General features: G+C 43.6%; 1 protein-coding gene across 1 annotated transcript; it reads left to right on the top strand.

Moving 5' to 3' along the window:
* Nucleotides 1-257: 257 nt before the first annotated feature.
* On the top strand, nt 258-24,922 carry RAB36 (RAB36, member RAS oncogene family). Its single transcript, XM_040416430.1, has 10 exons — nt 258-379; nt 2,629-2,720; nt 9,076-9,141; nt 10,897-10,998; nt 11,722-11,786; nt 12,297-12,348; nt 12,427-12,508; nt 16,284-16,374; nt 16,480-16,599; nt 23,712-24,922. The coding sequence occupies exons 1-10, from the start codon at nt 320-322 to the stop codon at nt 23,774-23,776; spliced, it is 795 nt and encodes a 264-aa protein (XP_040272364.1). The 5' UTR covers nt 258-319; the 3' UTR covers nt 23,777-24,922.
* The last annotated feature ends 651 nt before the right edge of the window (nt 24,923-25,573 follow it).

Genomic DNA, 25,573 nt, shown 5'->3' with positions numbered 1-25,573 from the left:
CTTTTGGCAAGTCCTAATGAGAGGACGGACAGCTCGTAGCAGGGACTGGGGAGCCCGGGAAGCCGTCCCAATGTGTACAAGACCCGAAAGAGACCTCTCCCGCCCCTGGGACCCAGAATAGCTGCCCCAGTACTATAGCGTACTATAGAGCCCCTCCTCCAGGCGTTCTGTTACCATGAAGCCACGCCCATAGCTTGCCAGCCGTTGTCTTGGTAACGGAACAGCGGCCCCTGGACACTGCCCTGGCGAATCCGGTACCGCTTCTTGTCTAGTAAAACCGCACTTACCGCACTCTCCCCGGGTGAGAAGGCTGCACAGCATGCAGAACCAGCAGTTATCTCCGGCCCCCAGGGACAGGCTCATCTGCCAGATGCCTAAGGCAAGTGCTTCTTGTGGGTTCATGGATGAGAGGCTGTGGCGACTTGTATTTCCTCTGATACTTCACTCTGTCTGACCTTGTTCACATGCCACATCCCGATCCGACTTTAGACTGGATGTATGGTTCTGTCTGCAGTTTATTGTAGGATTGATATCGTTTCTATAATACAGGGCTGTATGCTGTGACTGTGAGTGCAGAATACAGGCTGCTGTAGGCTGGAATCACACTTGCAGTTTTTGTGGTGGGTTGGATGCGCTATCCACACACTGAGCCCTTCATTTCTGTGGGGTCATGCACACATCTGTATTTTATTGGATCCTTGTGGGTGTTCTGCAAATCCTACAACCCGCCCCATTCTGTCTTTACTGCGGACGAGACTAGTCCTTTCTGTCGATGGAAGAGAGAAAAATGCAGCTGTATTTTGTGGAGCCGTCGTTTGCTGCCCAAAATATGGACTCAGCCGTCACCAGGAGATTCATTGATCAGGCCGTGTTCACATTACGTGTAATGTATACACATGACATATGGGCTGCTTTCACATCAGTGTTCAGCCTATGACGGAGCAGGAGGACGGAAAGGATCGATTCAGCGCATAATTCTGCGTTTCTGGGTCCGCCTGTAAGATCCGTTTCAAGGCTCTCACAAGCGGTCCCAAACGGATCAGTTTAGCCCCAATGCATTCTGAATGGATAAGGATCCGCTCAGAATACATCAGTTTGCCTCCGTTCCGTCTCCATTCCGCTCTGGAGGCGGACAACAAAGCGTTGCTTGCAGCATTTGATGTCTGTCTGACGAAACTGAGCCAAACAGATCCGTCCAGACTTACAATGAGTCAATGGGGACGGATCCGTTTTTACTGACACAATATAGTGCAATTAAAAAAGGATCCGCCTCCCATTGACTTTCAATGTAAGTCAAAACGGATCCGTTTGCATTATCACGGTAATGCAAACGGATCCGTTCTGAACGATTACAAGCTTTTGCATTATAGGTGCGGATCCGTCTGTGCAGATACCAGACGGATCCGCACCTAAACGCAGGTGTGAAAGTAGCCTAATATTGAGCCGAACGGAACCTAAGCCCCCCATAGACCGTAATGGGGTCCGTTAGGTTTCTGCTCAGAGGAAGATTTTTGAAGCGGAGACGAAAGTAGTGCATGCAGGACTTTTCTCTCCGCTACAAAATCAATCCCCTGAAAGGAAACCTAACGGACTCCATTATGGTCTATAGGGTCTTTAGGTTCCGTTCAGCTCAGTTATGTGCCGAATCCGTCCTTTCCGTTCTCCTGCTCCGTTATAGGCTGAACGCTGATGTGAACTCAGCCTAACATATGTGTCATGTGTTTACATTACACTTAGGACAAAAACGTCATGTGAACACGGCCTTAAAAAAGATGGCATCCATCACCTTAGAGTTCTATTATAAAAAAATATATACTTTTTTACTGGACTCTGCGGCATGGAAAAGTATAGTGTACTGCTCTTTTGCATCCTTTTTTTTCCAAATGTAAATGTTAAATGTAGGGCAAAAATGTGATGTGAACCCAGCCTAAACCTGGCACAGTGGGGGAGATTCATCAAGACTAGTGCGAGGGAAAACTAGCTTAGTTGCCTATAGCAACCAATTAGATTCCACCTTTCAATTTCCAAAGGAGCTCTGAAAATATAAGGTGGAATTTGATTGGTTGATATGAGCGCTGTACATTGTATAGCGGCTGTGCTTGGTATTTCACTTCTATGGGGCTGAGCTGCTCCTAGGCCACGTGACCGATGAACATGTTGTCACACGGCCTAGGCAAAGCTGCGAGAAGGCCGCAGCGCTACTGCGAGGTCTCAAACAGCTGAATGGCAGAGGTCCCAGGTGTCGGACCCCCACCGATCAGATACTGATGACCTATGCAGTGGAAAGGTCATTCGTTTAAAAGTCTCGGAAAAGCCCTTTAACCCATATTCAAATGAGCAGTTAAGTGCACTGAGGGCGGGCCCAAGCTATTGTGTGCATCCTCTGGCTTCCTCTGCCAGCCCCTCCCCCTCCAGGCGACATGACTTATGCTCTGCAGGTCAGCAGAACAATGTACACCATTTTACTGGTGCATAAACTGCTGCACAGTCAGTATTTTGCGCACAAGTTTGCGGCTCTTTTTTAAAGGTGTGGCTTACTAGAAGGGGTGGGGCCTCCAGCTCAATACTTCTGCAGAAAAAAAGATAATTCTCCCCAATTTTTCATTTATTTTTATCTTCCTTTCACAGTATTACACAGCAGAATCTTGCCTCCAGTATAAAACTCATTTTGATGCCCAAGTGAAGAGTGTCTGCCAGCAACGCCATGCCGGGAACTTTGGGTGAGTGTTTACTACAGATACTGATGACCTATCCTCAGGACAGGTCGTCAGTATCAGATCAGTGAGGGTCTGACTCCCGAGACCCCCGCGATCAGCTGTTTGAAGGGGCGGAGGCGCTGGTTTTACCTGCACACCGCCTACTTTGTAGCAGCGGTGGAGTGTCATCATAGCTGTTCATCACATCCACGTGAATGGGAGAAGAAGCTGTGATCACACGTAGACCGTGTGCAGGTAAACCCTGGGGAGGACGCAGCGCTTCCATGAGCGCCGTGGCCCCTTCATACAGCCCCGCCGATCTGATATCTACAATAGTAGGGATGAGCGAATCGACTTCGGATGGTACATTCGCTAAAAACTTTGTTCTAATACTGTACAGAGATTCCGCTCTGTACAGTATTAGAATGTATTGGCTCCGATGAGCCAAAGTTATTACTTCACCAAGTCGCGCAAGACTTCGTGTAATAACTTCGGGAAGGAAGTATTACTGTAAGAAACCTTGATACCGAACTTGGGTTCGGTTCCGAGTGGTACGTTGGAACCGAACCCGAGTTCAGTACCAAGGTTTTTTACAGAAATACTTCATTCCCGAAGTTATTACACGAAGTCTTGCGCGACTTCGTGAAGTAACAACTTCAGCTCATCTGTACGGAGTGGGATCTCTGTACTGTATTAGAACAAAGTTTTTAGCGAATCGACTTCAGATGTACCATCCAAAGTTGATTCGCTCATCCCTAGTCATCAGTACTAGTAGCCTGAACAGTTCCTTTAATTCTGTACTTGAAAAGGGCCTAAACTGGGCGCACTCTACCAAGTATCTGTCCATTTTTGTGCCATGTATTTTTTCAATTTTTGTGCCATTTTATTTTACATTGATACCAATATGAATTAGATATAAAGGGGGAGATTTATCAAACTGGTGTAAAGTAGAACTGGCTTAGTTGCCCATAGCAACCAATCCGATTCCTCCTTTCATTATCCAAAGGAGAGTGAAAAATGAAAGGTGGAATCGGATTGGTTGCTATGGGCAACTAAGCCAGTTCTACTTTACATCAGTTTGATAAATCTCCCCCAAAGAGTTCTCAGGGTCAGGTTTTTATTACAGAATCTGAAAAATACATTGAAAATCCAATGAACACCAAATGATTATGTTGGGCATCAGCTGTCCAGCTTGTTACCTATTTTCTTTTACTGCTATATCACCAGCATATTCTGTAGCGCTGTACAGGAAATAACCTGGAGGTGTGGAGTGTGGGATTGCGACCTGTATCGCTGCACTGCAGAATAAGGAGGTGCTTTCTTCTTTACTTTTCATCCCTGTCCGGGGAAGAGGAAAAGATTCAGACATGAAGGAGACTGTTCCACCAGGTCACATACATTAGAGAAGGAATCGATCCCCTGGCATGAGCCAGCCATTGTGAATACCTACTGCACATATCTTTCTGGGCAAATATGGACTTTGAGCCGAAGTGAAGACTCCCGACTGTGCTATAGTAACAAAAACACTGCGAGTGGCTTCCACAAGCCCTCCTCCTTGCCTATAAGGTGTATACTGTACCTGTGTTAATATCTGTAAGGAAGTGTTCCTTCCCGACAGTCGGCTGCTCGTTCAGTGAAGGAGACATTTACATGCAGCGATCTCCTTCACAGTATGAGGACGAGAGATCACTATAGGTATCCCTTGTCCGCATACGGAATCATGGTTTCTGGGCAGCAGATCACTGTTTAGACGACACGATCTGCTGCCCAGAAACTGTGATCGGTGGTGCCTGCACGAGCGACAAGATCAGCGGCACAATCAGACAGGCAGATGGTTGGGAATGACTGTTTGCATGAACAGTGGTTAACGATAATCTGCCCGATAATTGGTGCGTCTAAATGCACCTTAAGGGCTTGTTCACACGAACGTAAGGGCTCCGTGCCCATGCTGCGGACCGCATACGGCGGTTCCGCAATACACGGTTCACCAGACGCGTGCATTCCGCATCACGGATGCGGACCCATTCACTTGAATGGGTCCGCAAATCCGGAGATGCGGTATGGAACGGAAGCACGGAACGGAACCCCACGGAAGCACTACAGAGTGCTTCTGTGGTGTTCCGTTCCGTGCTTCCATTCCGCAAAAAGATAGAACTTGTTCTATCTTTTTGCGGAACGGACAGATTGAAGACCCCATTCAAGTGAATTGGTCTGAGATCCGCATGCGGCTGGCCCACGGTCGGGGCCCATGCAATTTGCGGTCCGCAGCACGGGGCCCTTACGTTCGTGTGAACAAGCCCTAAGGCTGAGTTCACACTTCAGTTATTTGGTTAGTTATTTCCATCAGTGACTGTAAGCCAAAACTGGGTCCGATCTCTATGTAGTCTTCACTACGGGTTTTGGCTCACAATACCTGATGGAAATAATTGATCAAATAACTGAAGTGTGAACTCAGCTTTACCCTTTCATTGTGCCGCTGATTCTGCAATCTTGACTTTGATCACAAGACCGCTTGACTGGGTGCGGGCTCTTCTGCTGAGGTCCTGACCGCATGTGGTCCTGTTTGTTCCTGTTCAGCTGTAACCGTGCAAGCCCAATCGTGATCGTGTGACACATAAGTTGAATGGCACCATGCCACAATGAAGACATTGACTGGCAGTTGGCCACAAACACGGTATTAAAAGGGAACCTGTCACTTGGTTTTCCCACCCTAAACCACTACTATAGCGTTATACTGCCCTACAGTAGCTTTCTCAGCATACCCCCACTTTAACTTTGAAATTGTGTAAAAAATGTATTTATTTATTTTACGCACTTATATAGCGCCACTATATTATGCAGCGCTTTACAGACATTAGCATCAACCTGTCCCCAATAGTCCTCACAGTCTAAGTTCCCTATCAGTATGTCTTTGGAGTGTGGGAGGAAACCGGAGAACCTGGAGGAAACCCACGTAGACATGGGGAGGACATACAAACTCCATGCAGATGTTGTCCTTGGTCGGGTTTGAACCCAGGACCCCAGCGCTGCAAGGCACCAGTGCTGCGCATAGAAAATGAAGTTATACTACTGTACTTGCTTACCCCTGAATGATCTCGATGGTGCTGTTCAGAGAAGAGTCTTGCAGTCTCACACCCCTCAGGTCAGCTAGAACATGTGCACTTCCCCCATTAAGCCGAGGCTAGCACACCTGTCTTTACTGCGCATGCGCTGGATCCTGCTGGGGCTGGCTTGGCATAATGTATCCTGGCCTGTGGGACATCAGTCAAGCCCTGGGTATTAACACAAGCCATAATTCAAATAGAAATAAAGCCATAATGCCATCTATAATCAACGGCTAGCAGATACTTTGTGCATATGGAATAAGAAGGAACACACAAAGTGTTAGACTGGCTGATAATGTAGTCGGTGTAAATCTGAGGTGGATATAACTTTATAGTTGAGAATACAGCGGAAAGACATTACCACTTTACCTGGTATTTATTCTCTGTCTGATTAGTTCTTAGCTCTGCTTTGTAGGGCTCAGTTATTCCCAATTGACACTCTATCCAACATTTTCTTTCTCATCATGTCAGAGGCTCAGACTGCTGCTCTCATTCTGCGCCGTCCCTCCGTGATTCCTTACACTGCAGCTCGGCTTGTTCAGACAGGCTTCTTTGTATAATCATTAGCCCAGCACAAGCTCCACAGGAAATTACTGTATGGAAAGTGATAAGCAAGAAAGATTATCAAGCAGTTGTCACACATTGTCACGATGGGCCACAATAACAAGGCTGATTCCGCAGATTTGTTGCAATTTAATAATCAAAGAGTAAGTACACTGTAGCAAAACTTCTGATAGGTCATAGTGGAGTCCTGGGACTCCTTATGAGGAGACAGCTTCATAGACTTTCTGTTGAGGCGATCATCCGTTCCGTCTTCAGCGGTGAGGAGAGACAGTATTCAGCTGAGCGCCTCTTAGGCTTTTTTCACACGTCTGTGTCCTTAATGACATCCGTGACAAGATGGTCAGTGGTTCTTCCATGGAGATGTCTGTGAAGAATCCGTGTTTGGTCCATGTGTCCCTTTTTTGCCCTCTGTGTGTCATCTGTATTCCACGTACGCTGCTAGGCTGAAAATTCATTTCCAGACCATCCCCTAGCAACAAACTGTGAAAACCACGAAAACTCTGTTCTCCTCCTTCTTGACCTTTCCTCTGCCTTTGACACAGTCAGTCATCTCTCCTGTTACACACCCTCTCATCCCTCGGCATCAGAGATCTCTCCTGGATCTCCTCTTACCTCACCAACAGACCCTTTAGCGTTACCCATTCATACACCACCTCCTCATTACGCACCCTGTCTGTTGGTGTCCCTCAAGGCACTGTCTTGTGTCCCCTACTTTTCTCCATTTATACATTCGGCCTGGGACAGCTCATCGAGTCTCATGGCTTCCAATACCACCTCTATGACACTCAGATCTACCTCTCTGGCCCAGATGTCACTTCCCTGTTATCCAGAATCCCAGAATATCCGTTGGCTATATCTTCATTCTTCTCCTCTCGCTTCTTAAAGCTCAGCATGGAGAAAACTGAATTCATCATCTTTCCCCCATGTCACTCAGAAACTATATTATCAATGAATTGGGTAGCCTTAATAATACTCAACTTTGAATAAATATAATGTTAAAAATGGGCCCTTATTCAAACACAAAATCACAACATTACAACATTTACTCGTGGCCAAATTAATAGTGCACAAACCATAGAAAAGCAAGTATGAAAGTAAGGTATAAAAGGAAAGTACAAGAGAGGGGGTGGTCAGATACAAGCAATAGCGGAGTATCAGGTGGAAGGGATACAGGTACAGGGTCTGTATCAATTACAGTTAGGGTCCATTCACACGTCCGTAATTTGGGTCCGCATTTGTTCCGCAATTTGCGGAGCCATTCACTTTCCATGGGGCTGGAACGGATGCAAATCCACATTTTCTGGATCCGCATCCGCATTTTCGGGATCTGCATCTGTTTTTTCAGGATCCGCTTTTTCGGGATCCGCAACTTCTTTCCTGAAAAAAATAGAACATGTCCTATTCTTGTCCGCAATTGCGGACCAGAAAAGGCATTTTCTATTATAGTGTCTGTGATGTGCGGATCCGCAAACTGCGAATCGCACATTGCAGGTGTCCGTGTTTTGCGGATCCGCAATTTGTGGATCCGCAAAACACTTACGGACGTGTGAATGGACCCTTAATAGCACAACACTTTCTCCAGTCTCGCAGGCCTGCTGCCTGGGGATAACCTTTGATTCTGTCCAGCGCTTCAAGCCACACATCCAAACCCTCACCTCCACCTGCCTTTTTTAACTCAAGAACATCTCTCGTATTCCCTTCTTCACCCCTGAGTCATGTAAAATGCTAGTGCATCCCCTTGTAATCTCCCGCCTAGACTACTGTAACATCCTCCACTGTGACCTGCCATCTAGCGCTCTTGCACCCCTCCAATCTATCCTCTACTCTGCTGCCCGACTAATCCACCTCTCCCCCCGTTACTCCTCTGCCTCTCCCCTCTGCCAATCCCTTCACTGGCTCCCCATTGCCCAGTGAATTCAGTTTAAAATACTCATAACTACTGTACATGTAAGGCCGTCCACAACCTGTTCCCTCCGTACATCTCTCACCTACTTTCCAGATACATCCCCACGTGTAATCTCCGATCCTCACAAGACCTCCTTCTTTGTTCTCCTCTCGTCTACTAAATTTCTCACGTGCCCTTCCCATACTCTGGAACTCGCTACCCAGCATATCAGATTCTCCCCAACATTCAAACCTTTAAAAGCACCCCAAAAACCGACCTTTTCAGGAAAGGCTGCCACCAGACAACCAGATGGACATCTTTTACTCTCACTTGTAGATTGTAAGCTCTCATGGGCAGGGTCCTTTCCCCCTCTGTACCAGGCTGTTAATAGTTTCATGTTTATTGTATTAGTATTTTTATATTATGTGTAACCCCTTCTTGATGTACAGTGCCATAGAATTAATGGTGCTTTGAAATAAATAATAATAAAATACGGATGGCGTCTGTGTTGCGATTGTGGTCTTCACAGACCCGTAGACTATAATTTGCATCACAGACAAAAATAGGTCATGCTTCCGTGGTGGAAAACCACTGATGTGAATACACACATCAAAGTCAATGGGATGGGACACGTGAAAGAGGCCTTATTCCTCATCTCAGCAATCAGTAGGGGTCTCAGCACTCAGGCCTCACCCATTAAATCCTTTGATATGTTGCTATAGCATTTCAATAGTTTTGCTAAAGTGTAGTTACTGAAATTGGAGCGAAACGCTTTGTAAGAGATGGATGCATCATTTTTCTATCATTTATTTATCATGTTGCACAGGTTGAAGATGTCGAAAGTTGTAATGGTGGGAGATCTTTACGTGGGGAAAACCAGCTTGATCAATAGGTACGTTTTTTAAAAATATATATTTTATTAATTAATTTATTACATTACTAGAAGGACCAAGAAAATATGTGGATGTATATGACAGAAAATGCAGTCTGCAAACTCATAATGCAAGTTCGCTTTCGTCATATTTGATGCTGGAGGAGGTAAAAATAAAATTAGGAAAACTTTATTTATATAGCAGCAACATATTTCCCAGGACTGTACATGAACAGACAAAATCAGGCATTACTAATCGACAACCCAAACTACAGGAGTGAGGGGCCTGCTCACAAGAGCTTACAATCTACAGGGAAATAGGGGGATATGAGGTAAAAAGTGCTGGTTATGTACAGTGGTTCAGCCATCTTTATACTGAGTAGGGGAGCAGATGTGAAGCTGCGTGAGCCAGTCGCTGGCCGGTATCTGCGTGTGCACTGGTATCAAGTACGTTTCTGACTGATGGGTGAAGGGATCAGGTTCTGAGGAGTAATGGAGGTGAATGAAGAAGAGGTAGATCACAGAATGTGATATCACAGCCTGAAAGGATGGGTTTATAGGGCACGCTTAAAACTGGATGTGGGACTTAATCTGATTGGGGTAGCGCATTCCAGAGAACAGTTATAGCGGAAGAGAAGTCACTGAGAAGGTCACATTGTGCAGCTCAGTCCCATTTAAGTGAATGGAATTGGGCTGCAATACCAGGCACAGACGCTATACAGTGTACGGCACTGCACTTCATATACCGTGAAGAGGCCGCAGTGCTCGTGCCAGGAGTCAAGCGCCTTCCAATGGGATATTGATGATCCATCCTAAGGATAGGTCATCAATTTGTAGGTCACAGAAAAACCCCTTTTACTGTTAGGGGAGTCACAGAAACAGTGCAGCGATAGCTGGCCACCCCAGGCTGCCACTTAGTGTGGTTACAACCCCCTCAATGGGCATCCAGGCACACAGACCTATACATAGTAAAATGAAGCATCAGCGGCGCCCTCGGAAGCGCTGTGCTCTGTCACACCAGATCAGCATTTCTTCACTCTAGAGAGATGGTATAGGGCCATGTATGATGAACACCCCCCTTTGTTTTAGGGATTTTACTGCAAAGGTGCCCATTGACTTGAATGTCATCTTCCCCATTTTTAGTTTTCAAGTTGACAATGTTGTCTACCGTATTTATCTTATGGGTTATTAAAACATGACAATATTTCAAATCTATTTTTACATCAGAATCATATTTTAATAACTTGATGCTTATCCTAGCAGAAATAAAGGGGGTCATTTATCAAACTGGTGCAAAGTAGAACTGGCTTAGTTGCCCATAGCAACCAGATTCCACCTTTCACTTTCCAAAGGAGCTGTCCAAAATGAAAGGTGGAATCTGATTGGTTGCTATGGGCAACTAAGCCAGTTCCACTTTACACCAGTTTGATAAATGACCCCCAAAATTTCAACACATGCTGGATGTTAATTGATGAAAGCTCATAAAAGAATCTGCAGCTGTTCTCTTGGGGCGCCAGTACATGGGATCTGCATGCGGATTACTGCTAATTGCTGGGCTGCACCAGTTCTTGCCATTATTTCCCATCCCAAATTCAAGTGCAGCTTGGTAACTGGCAGCAATCTGCATGCAGATCCCATGGCCGGGCTGCACCGCATACAGGCAACTCCAATGAAAAAAAATGCACCAAGTTTAAAAAATGACAAAAAGTGACATTACTTCCAAATGGACTGCAGATAAGGTGGACGCAATAACCAAAGTATTCCTATCTGCTGCAGGTTTTGCAAGAATGTGTTTGATCGTGATTATAAAGCAACCATCGGCGTTGATTTCGAGATTGAACGGTTTGAAATCTTGGGCATGCCTTTTAATCTACAGATGTAAGTAAACCACAATATACCTCTAAGGGTGGGTTCACATCACCTTTTAGTCTTACTTTTAACATATATACGTTGCGGGGAAAAATAGGATGCAAAAGCGTACTTCACTATGCTTTTCCATCCTGCAGTGTCCAGCAAAAAATAAAATGTATATGGTAACGTATACATTTGTTTTACAATGGAACTCTAAGGTGACTGATTCCACTGTAAGGCATCCATCAGGAGCATCCATTTAAGGTACGTTATACGTTTTTTTTGTATATGTTAAACGTAAGACATAAACTCGACGTGAACCCAGCCTAACTGTGTTTTCCAACATCTGCCTGCTTGCAACCATCACTTGGGTTAACGTAAGAGCTCACTGCATACTGTACTTTCTTATTGTTTAGTGTAATGTATAAATGTACGCAGTAAGCTCCGAAGATTAAAACCAGTAGTAGACAGTAAGGGCAGTACCAGAAAAAAACATGGCTGCTTTCACTTGTCCTTAGGTTGTGCGTGGTATTGGAGCTCAATCCTCAATCCCATTCACTTTATTGGAGCTCAGCTGCTATGCCAGACACAAACCATGCACAGACGTAGTGCTGTTTTTTGGAATCCTATAAAACCCCTTTAAGTATTAAAATTGAACAATATTTGTATTGTATATGTTAATAATTATATTTTCATATTAGGTGTTATACAATCTGTCATGCTAATGTGTGTTTTTTCTCCTCCTCATAGATGGGACACTGCAGGTCAAGAAAAATTCAAATGCATTGCATCTGCCTATTATCGTGGAGCACAGGGTGATTATAATTTACAAGCTATTATATCACTTAAAATACATATATTCAGTGCACATGTCCATAGTCGTGCTCTGTGCAGAGACACCGGGCTGGATCCCGGTATATATTGCAACATCTGAAGGAAGGGAATGTCCATTGCCGAGCATAATGGAGAAATTTTATGTATATCCAACAAAAGTTTTTCTTTTACCATTACACTCGGTGCTGGACGTTCCCTTTCTTCAGTGCTGGACGTTCCCTTTCTTCAGATGCCACTTCATGGTTGTTGACCCAAGAACAAGACTGTTTTGGGGATGCTGTTAAGTGCTTATGGCCAGGCATGCATGTGCACTGAATAGGGAGAGGGGAGAATGCTGCTGACAGACTTCACTGGCAGTGACTTATCTCCCTAATATCCCCAACATCTGCCATGCGGGAGATTCAGGAGTCCTCCCATACACAGTAGATGCTCTGTCTGTTGTGCCAAAATCAGCTGATTTAGACATTTATCTCCTTTTTTTTACTTTGCAGTGATTATTACTGCTTTTGATCTTGGTGACATCCAGACGATGGAGCACACAAAGTAAGTATCAGCAGCCACATGTGCCCTTTTTCCACATCGGTGCCCTGTCTGTTGTGACATTGTAGTCTGTTGTTCCAGGCATTGGCTTCAAGATGCTCTTAAGGAGAATGAACCTGATACTTGCTCTGTCTTTCTTGTAGGCACCAAAAAAGACACATTGGTAAGTAATGAGTGTTCTTTCTCCACCGACTTATTTTACATTGGCCATTATATCTTGCATTGTTGATAAATTAAAGTTTTTGCCGACAGAGTTTTTGCCTCCCAGCTCAAGTGAATGGGGCCATGCTGTGGATCCCTGCAAAGTCACCAACTAGGGATAGATTGGAGTCCCAGCAGCTGGACCCCTACCGATCACTTTCATGCCTTCACTTTCTTAAATTGTAAGATTTTATAAGCATTTTAAGTGCTTTCCAAGAGCTTTTCATTTTACTCCGTGGAGGGAAAAATGTTTTTACCTTTTAAAAGTACAACAAAATAGCAATTTAAAAAAGAAATCACCAACTTATCAGATTGAACTTTTTTTTGCATTTTTTTTTCTAAAAAGTGCTTGTCATGTTTCTGTGACTTTTCCCCTTTTTACGCTACACAGGGGCAGGGACTGGGCCTTGGTGGACCAGCATGTTTACAAAAATTTACACTACAAAGCTGGCGTAAATATATGTATATAGCTGCAATCTGGTGTAGACTTCCGAGTCAGGCACAGTTTAGGATCGGAGAGGCATCCAGAATTATTAAGAGGTATGCACGCATACCTAACAAGTGAACTTGATAGTGTAAAGTATAACTTTAGTAAATCCTAGTCTTATTGTAGCCCTGGCCTTATAGACAACCCATACGCCAGACACACTTGGATGAAAGACTAAAGTTTTAACCCATCACTAATCTGGATGATTCAATCCAAGTCAGTTGAGTAGATGTACTATCGATGGACAAACTTCTCACTAGTTGGGTCTTGTTTGTACATCACTGTCTGACCCCTAACCAACCTCTGTAGATTATCTTGAGCCAACCAAAGGGGACCTATTCTACCAGCCAGTTTTCCCCCCTACAGATTGTTGAGCCAGCTATAACAACCTGTGATCCAACTGTTCTGGTGCTCAGCCTGCTTGCTTAATGGCCATACAGAAAGGAGGATAAGCAGCTAAGAGAAATCTCTGACTTAGAATTGGAGGAAATGACGACTCCAACAAAATCCAACATTCCTGATCCTTGTTTGCCCTTTCAGCAGATACTGGAGGGCGGTCAAGTTACCTTGACAGCATGGATAGCTTTAGTCTTGATCTGATGCTTGTTCTGTATTAATTATCAGAATGCTCATCTATTAACAGAAATCGTCTATTATGAGAAAATTATCCGTAGATTGTTGCTTCATGGTACTATAGGACATAAAATGGTTATAACATTAAAGTATGTCCAATGCACGTTAAAGGGGTTTTCCAGGACTTGGATATTGATGACCTATCCTCAGAATAGGTCATAGATATCAGATTGGTGGACGTTCGACACCTGGAACCCCCAGCTATCAGCTGTTTTGGGCAGCCGGAAACGATATAGTGAACAGAAGGATCCATGAACTGTGTACTTTCCTGTGGAAGCAATCTGCAGCTCGAGCCTGTACGAGGCTACCAGGCCTATCACAGGTATATTCCAATAAAGGCCTGCAGATGGCAGTGCTCCATTGGATTATACTGAATTTACCATATATATATATATAAATTTCAAACCACCCTCCTTTCCCCATTCTAAAAAGAAACAATAAAAAAATAAAGATCATATGCACCGCCGCATTCCAAAATGTCCAAACTATTAACATATTCATCCCATAAGGTGAACGCCGTAACAGAATAATTTTTTTTTAATATAGTTATCAAAAAGTCACACATTCCAAAATGGTGTCAATAGTGTCCTGCAAAAAATGAGCCCCCACACAGCTCCGTAGATAAAAATATATAAAGAGTCTAGGGTTTAGAATATGGCAATGCAAAGAAAACAAGGAAAACTACCGTATACAAATCTGGTACTGCTGCAATCATACTGACCTGAAGAATGAAGGTAGCAGGGGATTTTTACTGAATGGGCAAATCTGTAAAGGCAAAACCCATAAAACTATGGCGCAATTGCATTTTTTTCCACCCTATTTGGAATTTTTCCAGCTTTCCACTACATTTTTATGCAATAATAAATGGTGACATTAGAAAGTGCAATTTGTCCTGCAAAAAACAAGCCCCCATACGTCTATTTCAATGGAAAAATAAAAACGTTATGGCTCCAGGAAAACACAAAAATGGAAAATCGCCATATCCTCAAAGGCATAAACAATACAACACATTTTCAGTAATCAGAAACAATTGCTTTGTTACCATTGATTCAGATTATTGTTCCCAGCTTTTCGATTGAAACAAAGGTATGGGCCAAGCAGATAACTATTTTTGACCTGTAGAAGCGATCTTTGGAGAATCTGGAAATGATATATGTAGAATACACCTCTCCCATCAGCTCCCATTTAATAATGTATACATTATTGTAGCTGAAGCTTTTGTTACAGTCCTTTGTCCTGGTCTCATACGGCCTCATTCACAGAACTGAATTACTGCATAGCCCTTCCCCCAACTGCAGGCTGCCACTTACAGACAATTGTACCATCTTATCTCCTCTGTGTACAGGAGCATGAAGTGGGCTGTATGTGGGAAGTCATTCTTATGTAAATCTTGATATTGAGCTTTTATATTACATTTATACTTGGATAAATAGAATATATTTCCTACTTGCATAATCTGCTATGGCTGTAAATTACTGCTAGGAGGCAGTCTGTCCCTTTTAATTATTCATTTATGTGGGATTTGCTGTCCGCTTGTTGCCAGGGGCCAGTGTTATGGAGATCAGCTTCCTTGACCAAGGTAAACTGTTCATATGAGTGGTTATAAGGTCTGGACTGGACCAGAAAATAGCCTATGGTTTAAATTAAGTTTTTCTGCTAAACTGACACCTTGTATATGCAGTCCAATCTACATACAACATGATATAGAGCAGGAGGAGCTGAGCAGATTGATACGTAGATCAGCTTCAATGTAACTTATATTATTCATCTCTGCTCTTTCTATTCTCAGGAGTCCAGTGGGCGGTTCTAGTCATTGATTGACAGCTGTCTCTCTGTGCACACTCATACAGAGAAGGCTGTCAATCACTGAGTAGGACCGCCCACATAGAAAGAGCAGACGTTCAACTGGTTGAAGACCGGGGCAATTATCATGACCAGATGCAGTTTAGGCCTGTATCACAGTGGACGAGGGTTGGCCAGATCAATGCTAACAAGCGTTAGTAGAAACGCTCGCTAGCGATGATCTGCCTGTGTAAAGGTGCTGCTGATTACCTAATGAACGAGCTCATTCCTTGGGTAATTACATCATTGTTTGCTGGGAGCAGATTGTGCTGTCTAATTCCAATCTGCTGGTGGCATATAATGACTCTAGCGATCACTCCTCCCCATACTGTGGAGGAGATCGATGCATGTAATGGCAGCGGTCTTTTTCACTGATGAGCAGGCGATTGTCGGGAAGAGAAGCTTCCTTCCTGACAATCGTCAGCCTAGTTGCCAGTCTAAAAAAAAACGTAGTCGTCTTTCCCTAGTTTAAGGTCTCATGACCATGTCCGTTTAGCGGTTCACAGTCCGCAAAATACAAATACGGTCCATGTGTTCCGATTTCACACTTCCGTTATTTGGTCAGTTATTTCCATCAGTTATTGTGAGCCAAAACCAGTAGCGAAGGCTACTCAAAGATAAGGATTAATGTAAAGATTTCCTCCTCTGTGTTTTTTGACCCGCGCCTGGTTTTGGCTCCAAAGAACTGATGGAAATAACTGACCAAATAACTGAAGTGTGAACTCGGCCTTAGCCCATGTGTGCTAGTTGCCCATTGTTACACTTTTTCTTGCAGTCAGCAGCAGAGTGTGAGCGGACAGAACGAGATGCTTTGAAATTTGCTGTCGAGATGAAGGCTGAATACTGGTCTGTCTCAGCAAAAACAGGTACAGTTTTTTTCCATATAGTATGTAGTATTTGTACCAATGTAATATATTTATACACGTCGTGCAGACCCAATACACAGTTTTGAATTGTGTTTCTTTGCCCAGGTGAAAATGTCAAGGATTTCTTTTTCCGAGTGGCAGCACTTGCCTTTGAACAGTCCATGAAAAAAGAGCTGGAGAAGAGCAAGCTTTGCACCGCTCAGATTGGAGCTGGCAATCTAATACGTACGTACAGGAGCTTGGTGTAGTGAAAGCGTAGTCTGATCCTGCCGTTACGCTCCCTTTCATCTGTCCCCTACATCATTCCAAATATAAATTAGCATTTGGAGGACGGATGGAAGGTAGTATGACAACAAAATCAGACTACAGAGTTTGTTTGTAGTCTGTTACCATGGAGACACACACACTCCACAATGGTAGGTCATTTTTAATCAAGAATATTTGCAGAGTTACATATATTTTCATTTTAGATGTATTTGCTCAATTAGAGAAAATAGTTGCAAAGGTGGTCATAACCTTTACGTTAACCACCAGTAGGGTTTCTATGAGGCTAAGGGTACTTTCACACTAGCGTTAGTGTGATCCGGCAGGCAGTTCCATCGTCGAAGCTGCCTGCCGGATCCGCCGATCAGTGTGATAACTGACTGCATTTGTAGACAGATCCGGGTGCGGATCTGTCTACAAATGCATTGCAAGAACGGATCCGTCTCTCCGCTTGTCATGCGGATGGACGGATCCGTCTTGCAGACTTTTTCACAGTTTTCCCGGTCTGCGCATGTGCAGACCGGAAGGACGGATCCGTCCTTCAGTTGTTTTGCAATGCCGGATCCGGCACTAATGCAAGTCAATGGGAATTAATGCCGAATCGGGCATTCTGGCAACTGATCAGGCATTTTGGACGGACATAATACTGCAGCATGCTGCGGTATTATGTCCGGCCAAAACGCCATTCAGTGACTGAACGGAAGGCATACTGATGCAAACTGAACGGATTTCTATCCATTCATAATGCATGGGGATATGCCTGATCAGTTCTTTTCCGGCAGAGAGCCCTTTTGACGGAACTCTGTGCCAGAAAAGAATAACGCTAGTGTGAAAGTACCCTAAGTTCAGATGAACGTTTAGTTTTCCTTTCTTGTGATCTATCAAAAGAACAGATTTTTTTTTTTTAAATTGATCCTTTATTTTGTGCACGAGTTCTGCATATTTGCATCCATTTTAGCCATTTCCATCTGAGATCTGTTATTTTTGACGGGAGGAAAAGTACTCTGTGGTGGACTTTTTCTCCCATCAAAAATAACAGATCACAGACAGAAATGTCTAAAAGGTATGGAAAATAAGCACAACTGATGCTTAGAGAAACAGAAAACTAAACAGTAATGTGTACCTAGCCTAAAGCTGTGAAATTTGAGAAGACAGGATATGCGCTGAAGTGCCTTAGCTCACAAATACCGGTTTTATATCAGTCTGCATATCTGGAACCTCCCAGGTTTCTAGAGCTCCGTAGGCACTAAGCCATGAAGCTACTAATTTTGGAGATAGACTGACCTATTCATTTTGCCCTCTTTCAGAAAAGTAAATTAAGAACATGAATTTAGAACAGAATTTCTATTCCTGGAAACTTACTGTGAAAGTCCAGATGTTCCCTGTTTTCCAGATGTCCACAATGTCGTACTGAACACTTTCTGATCTTTAAAGTAGAAATCCAGGATGACTGGAATGAAGCCCTGATGGCTCCAGTAAGGGTCTCTCCATCAATTAATAACAGGCTGATTCAGCTGTTTATTCTGCACAGACGTTACCTAACGCCCACTAGAAATGGGCAGGATATCACACAATAGATGCCATAGGTGCTCGCAGAATGGTGCTGACTTCTGGCACCTCATGTGGATTGCAGTAATAGAGGTGCTGACAACTATGGTTCCCACTGCAGTGCCGTTATGCCCCAAAATTTGTGTTCTGGGGATATTAGATGAAGAGGTTTGGGGGCATCACCACAGGGTATTCTTGAGTGAGACTCTATTCTTTGCTAGAAAAGCCATTGCTCTGAGGTGGATGGCTGATAGAGCACCCACACTAGGTCAATGGAAATCACTGGTCAATCACGCTGTGAGTATGGAAAAAAATTGTATTTATTCACAGAAAATGCCCACAAAAGTTTCACAAGGTGTGGGGAGAGTGGTGCTCATCTGCTTTGACATTGCACAATGCATGTATGTATTCAGTGGCCGATATCGTCCATATGCCTGCTGTATGATAATATGTGGATTTCGGGCTCTAGATTAATGCCTCAATACTCCCGCTGTTTCCTTATGTCTGATCGAGAAAAGATTATTCTTTAGACCTGATGCAAGATTCTTGAGTTATATTATGATGTCAATGTATCCCCTGTGTGGGATTTACCCCTGCTTTGTCCTGATGTAACATGCCTTACTTGTTAAACTTCAATAAAACGAGTTTCAAAAAAAAAAAGTAGAAATCCAGGAAAAAGGATCTTCCTATGATATAGCTACATATGAGAAGAAGTGTGTGACCTTGGGCCTCCACTGCTTTATTACTGTATTCTCCTATTGGAAATCTGAGACATCAGACTTTGACTTAAATGGTCCTTTGCTGAATATGTTGTGTCAAATTTCCAAAAGAAATCTCAGTGCCGGAGGGATTTAAACTCAATAGAGCCCTTTAAGTCTGAAAATGAAAGGTAGTCCAAGATTACAGAATAGACCAATGTCATCATGTGTTCACTAGAATTCCCCTGTACTATACTATAATATTACTGATTTTAACACCCATATTAAGGGAGCATTCACACGACCGTATATATGTAGGTGGGTGGCTCACACCTAATAGCTACGGTGGGTGCTACTAGCTCAAAATTGGGCGCCCGATCCCAAAGATAATAAAAGCTTGAGATAAAAAAGAGAGAGCGAGCACTCACGACATCTGTGTCATATGGAAATAGTTTTACTAGAACCAGATAAGGTTATAACAATTATACATTCACTATTAAAATACATTCACAATAAAATGCAATAAACATAAAATAACTATAATATGGTACCAATTTGATTACCACAACTGTAGTCGGGGTAGCAAATTCCGTGGCCGCACTCCGTGACACTTAAGGCAATAGTGTCAGTATCTGTGAGTGGGATGGATGAAAAACGTCCTAAGAGTTCCTCATATGGGGCACTTTTTAACGGCTTGTCTCCAGTATGAGCGAACACCGTATATATTAGTTCCTGCAGGAGGGTCCACTCCTATCAGGACAGTAGAGGCAAAGTCCCAGACTTATAATTTTTCAGTTCCTACCTGGTTCCTTATTGATGTGTCTCGCTGTGTGGCGTCTCCTCGAGGCGAGCGGTGCCGGCCGTCTGAGCGTCTTCCGCCGCAAGTTTCAGGCGGGTGACGTCACAGTATCGCGAGATCCAACAGGTAGGATTCTGAACAGCAATGTACGCTGAGGCTGTGTCTGTACTTGGCTTTGCTGGAAATTCATTCATGCATGGCCATGCAATCCATAGGGGGGGGAATCCGGTGTATTAGGTGGGCGCTTTTCCTTCTCCTTTACCAGACGCGTTTCGGGGCGTCTACACCCCTTCCTCAGTGGTCAAAGCGCCATCAATCATTCTCCACCTTTTATAGTCTATATGGTGATCCACAAAAACAGGAATCCGGATCATCTGGATAACCGTGTTGGTTATGCGGTCCGCAAATCACGGATCCGTGTGTTCCATATGTCTTCAGTTATCTTTCCGTTTCCATTCCGTAAGTCCGTATAATACGGACGAGGTGCTCCCGTGTGTCCTGCATTTTTCACGGTCCGCAAAAAACTGAAACGGGACTGAAATGGGGTTTCCTAGAATGTTTTCAGTCCAGGGGTCCGCAAAAAACGGATGACATACGGATGCATTTCCGCGTGCTATCCGTTTTTTACGGATCCAATGACTTTCTATGGGGCCACGGACCGCAATTTGCGGCCAAGTATAGGACATGTTCTAAAATAAAAGCAACGGACACACGGAACGGACAGCACACGGATGACAATGAAAGGCATTTCGCATATTTTGCGGACCCATAGAAATGAATGGGTCTGTGCATTGTCCGCAAAAATTGCGGAACGGACGCGGAAGAAAAACACGGTCGTGTGAATGCTCCCTAATTTTGTAAAAGGTTACTGTTCTCTTGGGTCCATAACTAGCTAGACCACCAGTGGGTTGTGCCACACAAAGTAGGTTAAAAGGGTTATTTCAAGTTTATAGATTATCCCCTATCTACAGGATAGGGGATAACTAGCTGATCGCCGGGGGGGGGGGTCAACCACTAGGACCCCTTACCAATCACGACAACAGAGGTTCCCCCCCTCCCTTTCTGATAGAGCAGCAGCTCTTGAATGAGTACTGCTACTCCATTCATTCTCTATGGGAACACCAGAGATAGCCAAGCACTGTAACTTGTAAACTTGGCACAACCGCTTTAATGCAGTTTCTATATGCAATTTTTTTTAGGTAAAACCAGTAGTGGAAGCTAAAAAGAGAAATATAAAAGGTCCCAAGTTGGATTGGACCGCGCTACAGCCAGGGAGAAGGAGACGCCCATTGAGAAGCCCTGGCGTCTCCTCCTCCCTGTACCGATGGTAGGAATTTACATGCCAGGCGGGTAACCAATACGGGGGGCACAGCAGGCGAGCAGAGCGGTACATAGAGAAACTGCTGTAACATGGCAGTATTCCCTAGAGAACCCGCTAGTTATATGATAATGTCCGGACCCGTGAAATGTCCTCTTTAAACCTCACCGTTTGGGATACAGTCTTGTTCTTGGCACAAAATGTATGGCGTCCTTACAGAGCTATGTTATGGCACTGTGCGTAGCGATGCTCCATATGACATTTTATATGTCACTATATTATAGGGTTGTTTTCCACTAGCAAAGCTATTCTCCCCGCCTCTAGTGAAGAAGAGCTACGTTATACAGTATGGAATATGCCATGATTTCTTTTCTGTTGGATTCAAATGGAGAAGAGCCTCCATATGTAATTGAGGTTATGTTCATATTCTGTAACTGATCATTTCCACAGCATGTACAGTAGAAGAGGGTTTTAAGACTCTCATCCACTTTGATGCTACTGTAAATGCTGAAGATTTTCTGCACGCAATTCCACAGTAGAAAATGTGCGGCGTATATATGCTACATATATGCACTTATATGTATGGACATTGATCTAGTTAGTTATTTGGATCACGATTTGCATCCTAGTGTCATTTGGTCAGCATTGCTAACGGGGACTGCTCCTGAGGCAGTGACCTGGAGATTCCTTGCAGAGAAGCCCAAATTCCTGTATAAAGGGTGCTAAAGGGTGAATAGCAGAGGATTCTTTAGACTGCTGTCCCAGGTTAAGCCCAAAACCAAATCCATAGCAATCCAATGGGTCAACACCTTCTCTAGCACAATGGGGCAGATTTACTAATACTGTGTAAGATTTAGACAGATTTTAATACAAATTTTCAGAAATTAACAATTGTTGACCTTTCCTTAAACTAGGTCATTAATATCAGATTGCAGGCGTCTGACACTCACTAATTTGCTGGTTGGGAGGACACTGGAAATACACAGCTCTGCTCATTGTGTAGTGAATGGAGCCAGTTTTTGCAGTCACAGTTCCATCCTCTATACAATAGACAGAGCTGTGTAGTTGCAGGGTGTCAGACCCCCACCAATCTGACATTGATGGCCTAGGGCAGTGATGGCGAACCTATGGCACGGGTGCCAGAGGCGGCACTCAGAGCTCTCTCAGTGGGCACCCGCACCCTGGAAAAAGTCTATGGTATACCAATATACTCTGGACTTTTCCAGCCATTCATCAGCGCTGGGCGCACTATGAACAGCACGGACAGCACATTGAATGTAGGCAGGTCATTATACTTAAATGATAAAGTACATGGAAAATATACTATACTGGACTGTAGTATTCAGGATAAATTGCAGTTTTGGCACTTTGCGATAAATAAGTGGGTTTTGGGCTGCAGTTTGGGCACCCGGTCTCTAACAGGTTCGCCATCACTGGCCTAGGGAAATCCTGGGGAACCCCTTTTACCCAGCTAATTATTGGTAAAGAAACCTTTTGTAATTTCCTATAATCGAGGAGAGAGGATGCGGCAATCATCTTCTCTGCATGGTAACAAGCAATGGCTACTGCGATCGTTCATTCCCGTACAGATTCATTGTATGGAGGCTTGATATCCCTGTTTATCCAAGGTGATGGGCTGACTGCAAACAATGTTATATTCTGCATAAAAGAAGCGATCATCCAATGTACGAGAATGTACTCATTCATCAGGGAACAGGCGGCACATTTACATAGGCCAATTATTAGGAATGAACATTTATATGAATGCTCATCCTCCATCATTTCCCCAATCATTAGCCATGCCCCCTGGTCGGCACCCCCTAAAAAGTATCTAAGACCTTTAATAAATGTAGTGTAAGATGTATGCCAGAAGTCTGCCCCAGTGTCTCTAGATATTGAAGGTATTGATGTGTGGTCACGTGTGCTTATCTTTTCTGATATTTCAGTGTAACAGATACAGTTCAGGACAATGGGATAGCTTGCTGTTTATAAATTACCAATTCCCAGTACATGGGCAATAAATTAAGAAAAAGGTAACTACACCAAAATTATCAGTGCAAATAAATAAATATCTTAATTAATTAATGATTGATCAATAAATAGCCACAGTTAGGGTCATCAATAAATTTTACTTGGACAACCCCCTTAAGTGAATTGAGTCTTATTGAAACACCAGTCTTCAATAATTCTCAAAACTGAAAATCTATTCCATACATCTGAATAGGATTGTTTGTGAAATACGTGCAAGGATTTTACGAACACAATTCAGATATATGGAGCAGCAGCAGACATTTCTGTACAAATCTGTTCCGCAGGAACACCTCCCCTAAGCCTACATATTAAACATTGTCTGTGTTGCGCGTAAGTAGGACCCGGACCTGGCGCCGCTGCAGACCAATGTCTCCAGGTCTATGTTTCATGAAACCAGGACCAGAATAGTGCTCGTCCTGAGTTTCTCCACGTGGACCCTAGGTGTGAATAGCACCATTCACTTCTTTGGACCTGTGTCCTGGTCATTATACACAGGCGGAGTACACTCATGTGAATACGGTCTAATACAGTAGATTTTGTTTTTCAGCCATACAAAGAAGTGAGGCCAGAATTTCTAAGCTGTATATATACCAACTAAATATCTGACCTTTAACTATATACTGTATGTTCATTAGCATTGATCATGTGTATTTATCAGCCAGTTTCTTTTTCATTTCAGAACTTGAGGGGAATCCTGGTGAGAAAAAGGAAAATGATCTCCAACATAATATGAACTGCTGCTAACCATATCTGCCATCACTAAGTTAGGATCTGCTACCAGTGGTGCCCAGTTCACTTGTGCCAGTTCCCAAGGTGGCAGCATATTTTGACTGAAGTGAATCTGCGGCATCTTAAAGATGGGTTGTATCAGGTAACCCATACTGGTGACATTACAGCCATTCAGTACATCAGGACTACATACCTCCTCCAGCTGTATTATAGTCATGTGCCACGTCATCCTATAGCCTTACATTATGAACCTCGGATGATATTTATCATGAAGAATTTATTGGGATTTCTAGGAAAGACGTTGAAGCATCACTTAATAATGTTGCTTTCTAAATATCTGAAGATGCTAAAGGCTTGTGGTATAATTAAGCATCACGTTCTTTGTCTGTATTTGCATACATATGAATCATGAAGTCGCCAGGCCTCCAAGCCTAAATTTTTTCAGTTCACCCCTGTATTTTATCATGTTTTGCTCACTGCCATCTGTTTGTTTCATCAGCGAATAGCAGAATGTCGATGCATCATTGTAAAAGTTGGTGCCCTGGCATACACCACAGTCTGACTACCACTCAGTGCCACTGACTCCAGATGCTGATGAACAAGGCAATATTCTCATGACATGTATATCATGAAAAATTCTTGTTAATGATTTTTCTTTATATTACACATTGTCCATTTAGAGATTTTTAGTGTATCATTTTAGATCTTTTTAAAATATTTCCATACATTTTGTTACAAGAAGATTAAAATAAATAATATTTAAAAACCAAATTGCATATGTGACTTATTTTATAACAAATCAAGGTAACACTACATATGCCAACCACATAGGCAGGATAGCAGGGGCAGACTGGCCATAGACTCTACACGAGAATATCCGGGCGGGCCGATGCCCAGGGGGCTGCCTGAGCCCTCCTAATGGCCTCCAGCCAGGTACATAACGATCTGATACTCTCAGCATTAATTAATGTAGGAGCATCAGGCCAAAAGCTACAGGTGTCCTTCTGAACTCAACCGTATCACTATCCTCACGACGATGATACAGCTTCATACTGTGGAGAGGGCGGCAGTATTTAGTGCTGCACTGTGGTATTTGGTTCTGCTGGGGCAGTATTTTGTGCTGAAGTATGGTATTGCAGGCCCGCCTACTGCTGCCTACTTGTGTTGCACTTGCCTACTTGTGTTTCTCTGTCTTCTGTCAAATTTCGCCTACAACATGGGACCACTTTTAGGCCTCTTTCAGACAGGCGTTGCGGGAAAATGTGCGGGTGCGTTGCGGGAACACGCGCGATTTTTCCGCGCGAGTGCAAAACGTAATGCGTTTTGCACTCGCGTGAGAAAAATCGCGCATGTTTGGTACCCAAACCCGAACTTCTTCACAGAAGTTCGGGCTTGGGATCAGGGTTGTGTAGATTGTATTATTTTCCCTTATAACATGGTTAAAAGGGAAAATAATAGCATTCTGAATACAGAATGCATAGTAAAATAGCACTGGAGGGGTTAAAAAAAAACTAACTCACCTTAGTCCACTTGATCGCGCTGCCCGGCATCTCCTTCTGTCTTCTTTGCTGAACAGGACCTGTGGTGACGTCATTCCGGTCATCACATGATCCATCACATGATCTATCACCATGGTAAAAGATCATGTGATGGATCATGTGATGACCGGAGTGACATCACCACAGGTCCTGTTCAGCAAAGGAGACAGAAGGAGATGCCGGGCAGCGCGATCAAGTTGACTAAGGTGAGTTAAATTATTATTTATTTTTAACCCCTCCAGTGCTATTTTACTATGCATTCTGTATTCAGAAT

Source organism: Bufo bufo, chromosome 2 (genome assembly GCF_905171765.1).
Source record: "Bufo bufo chromosome 2, aBufBuf1.1, whole genome shotgun sequence".
In the NCBI taxonomy this organism is placed as follows: Eukaryota; Metazoa; Chordata; class Amphibia; order Anura; family Bufonidae; genus Bufo; species Bufo bufo.
Note: the sequence above shows the minus strand (reverse complement) of the source record. Positions and strands in the feature narration are given on the sequence as shown.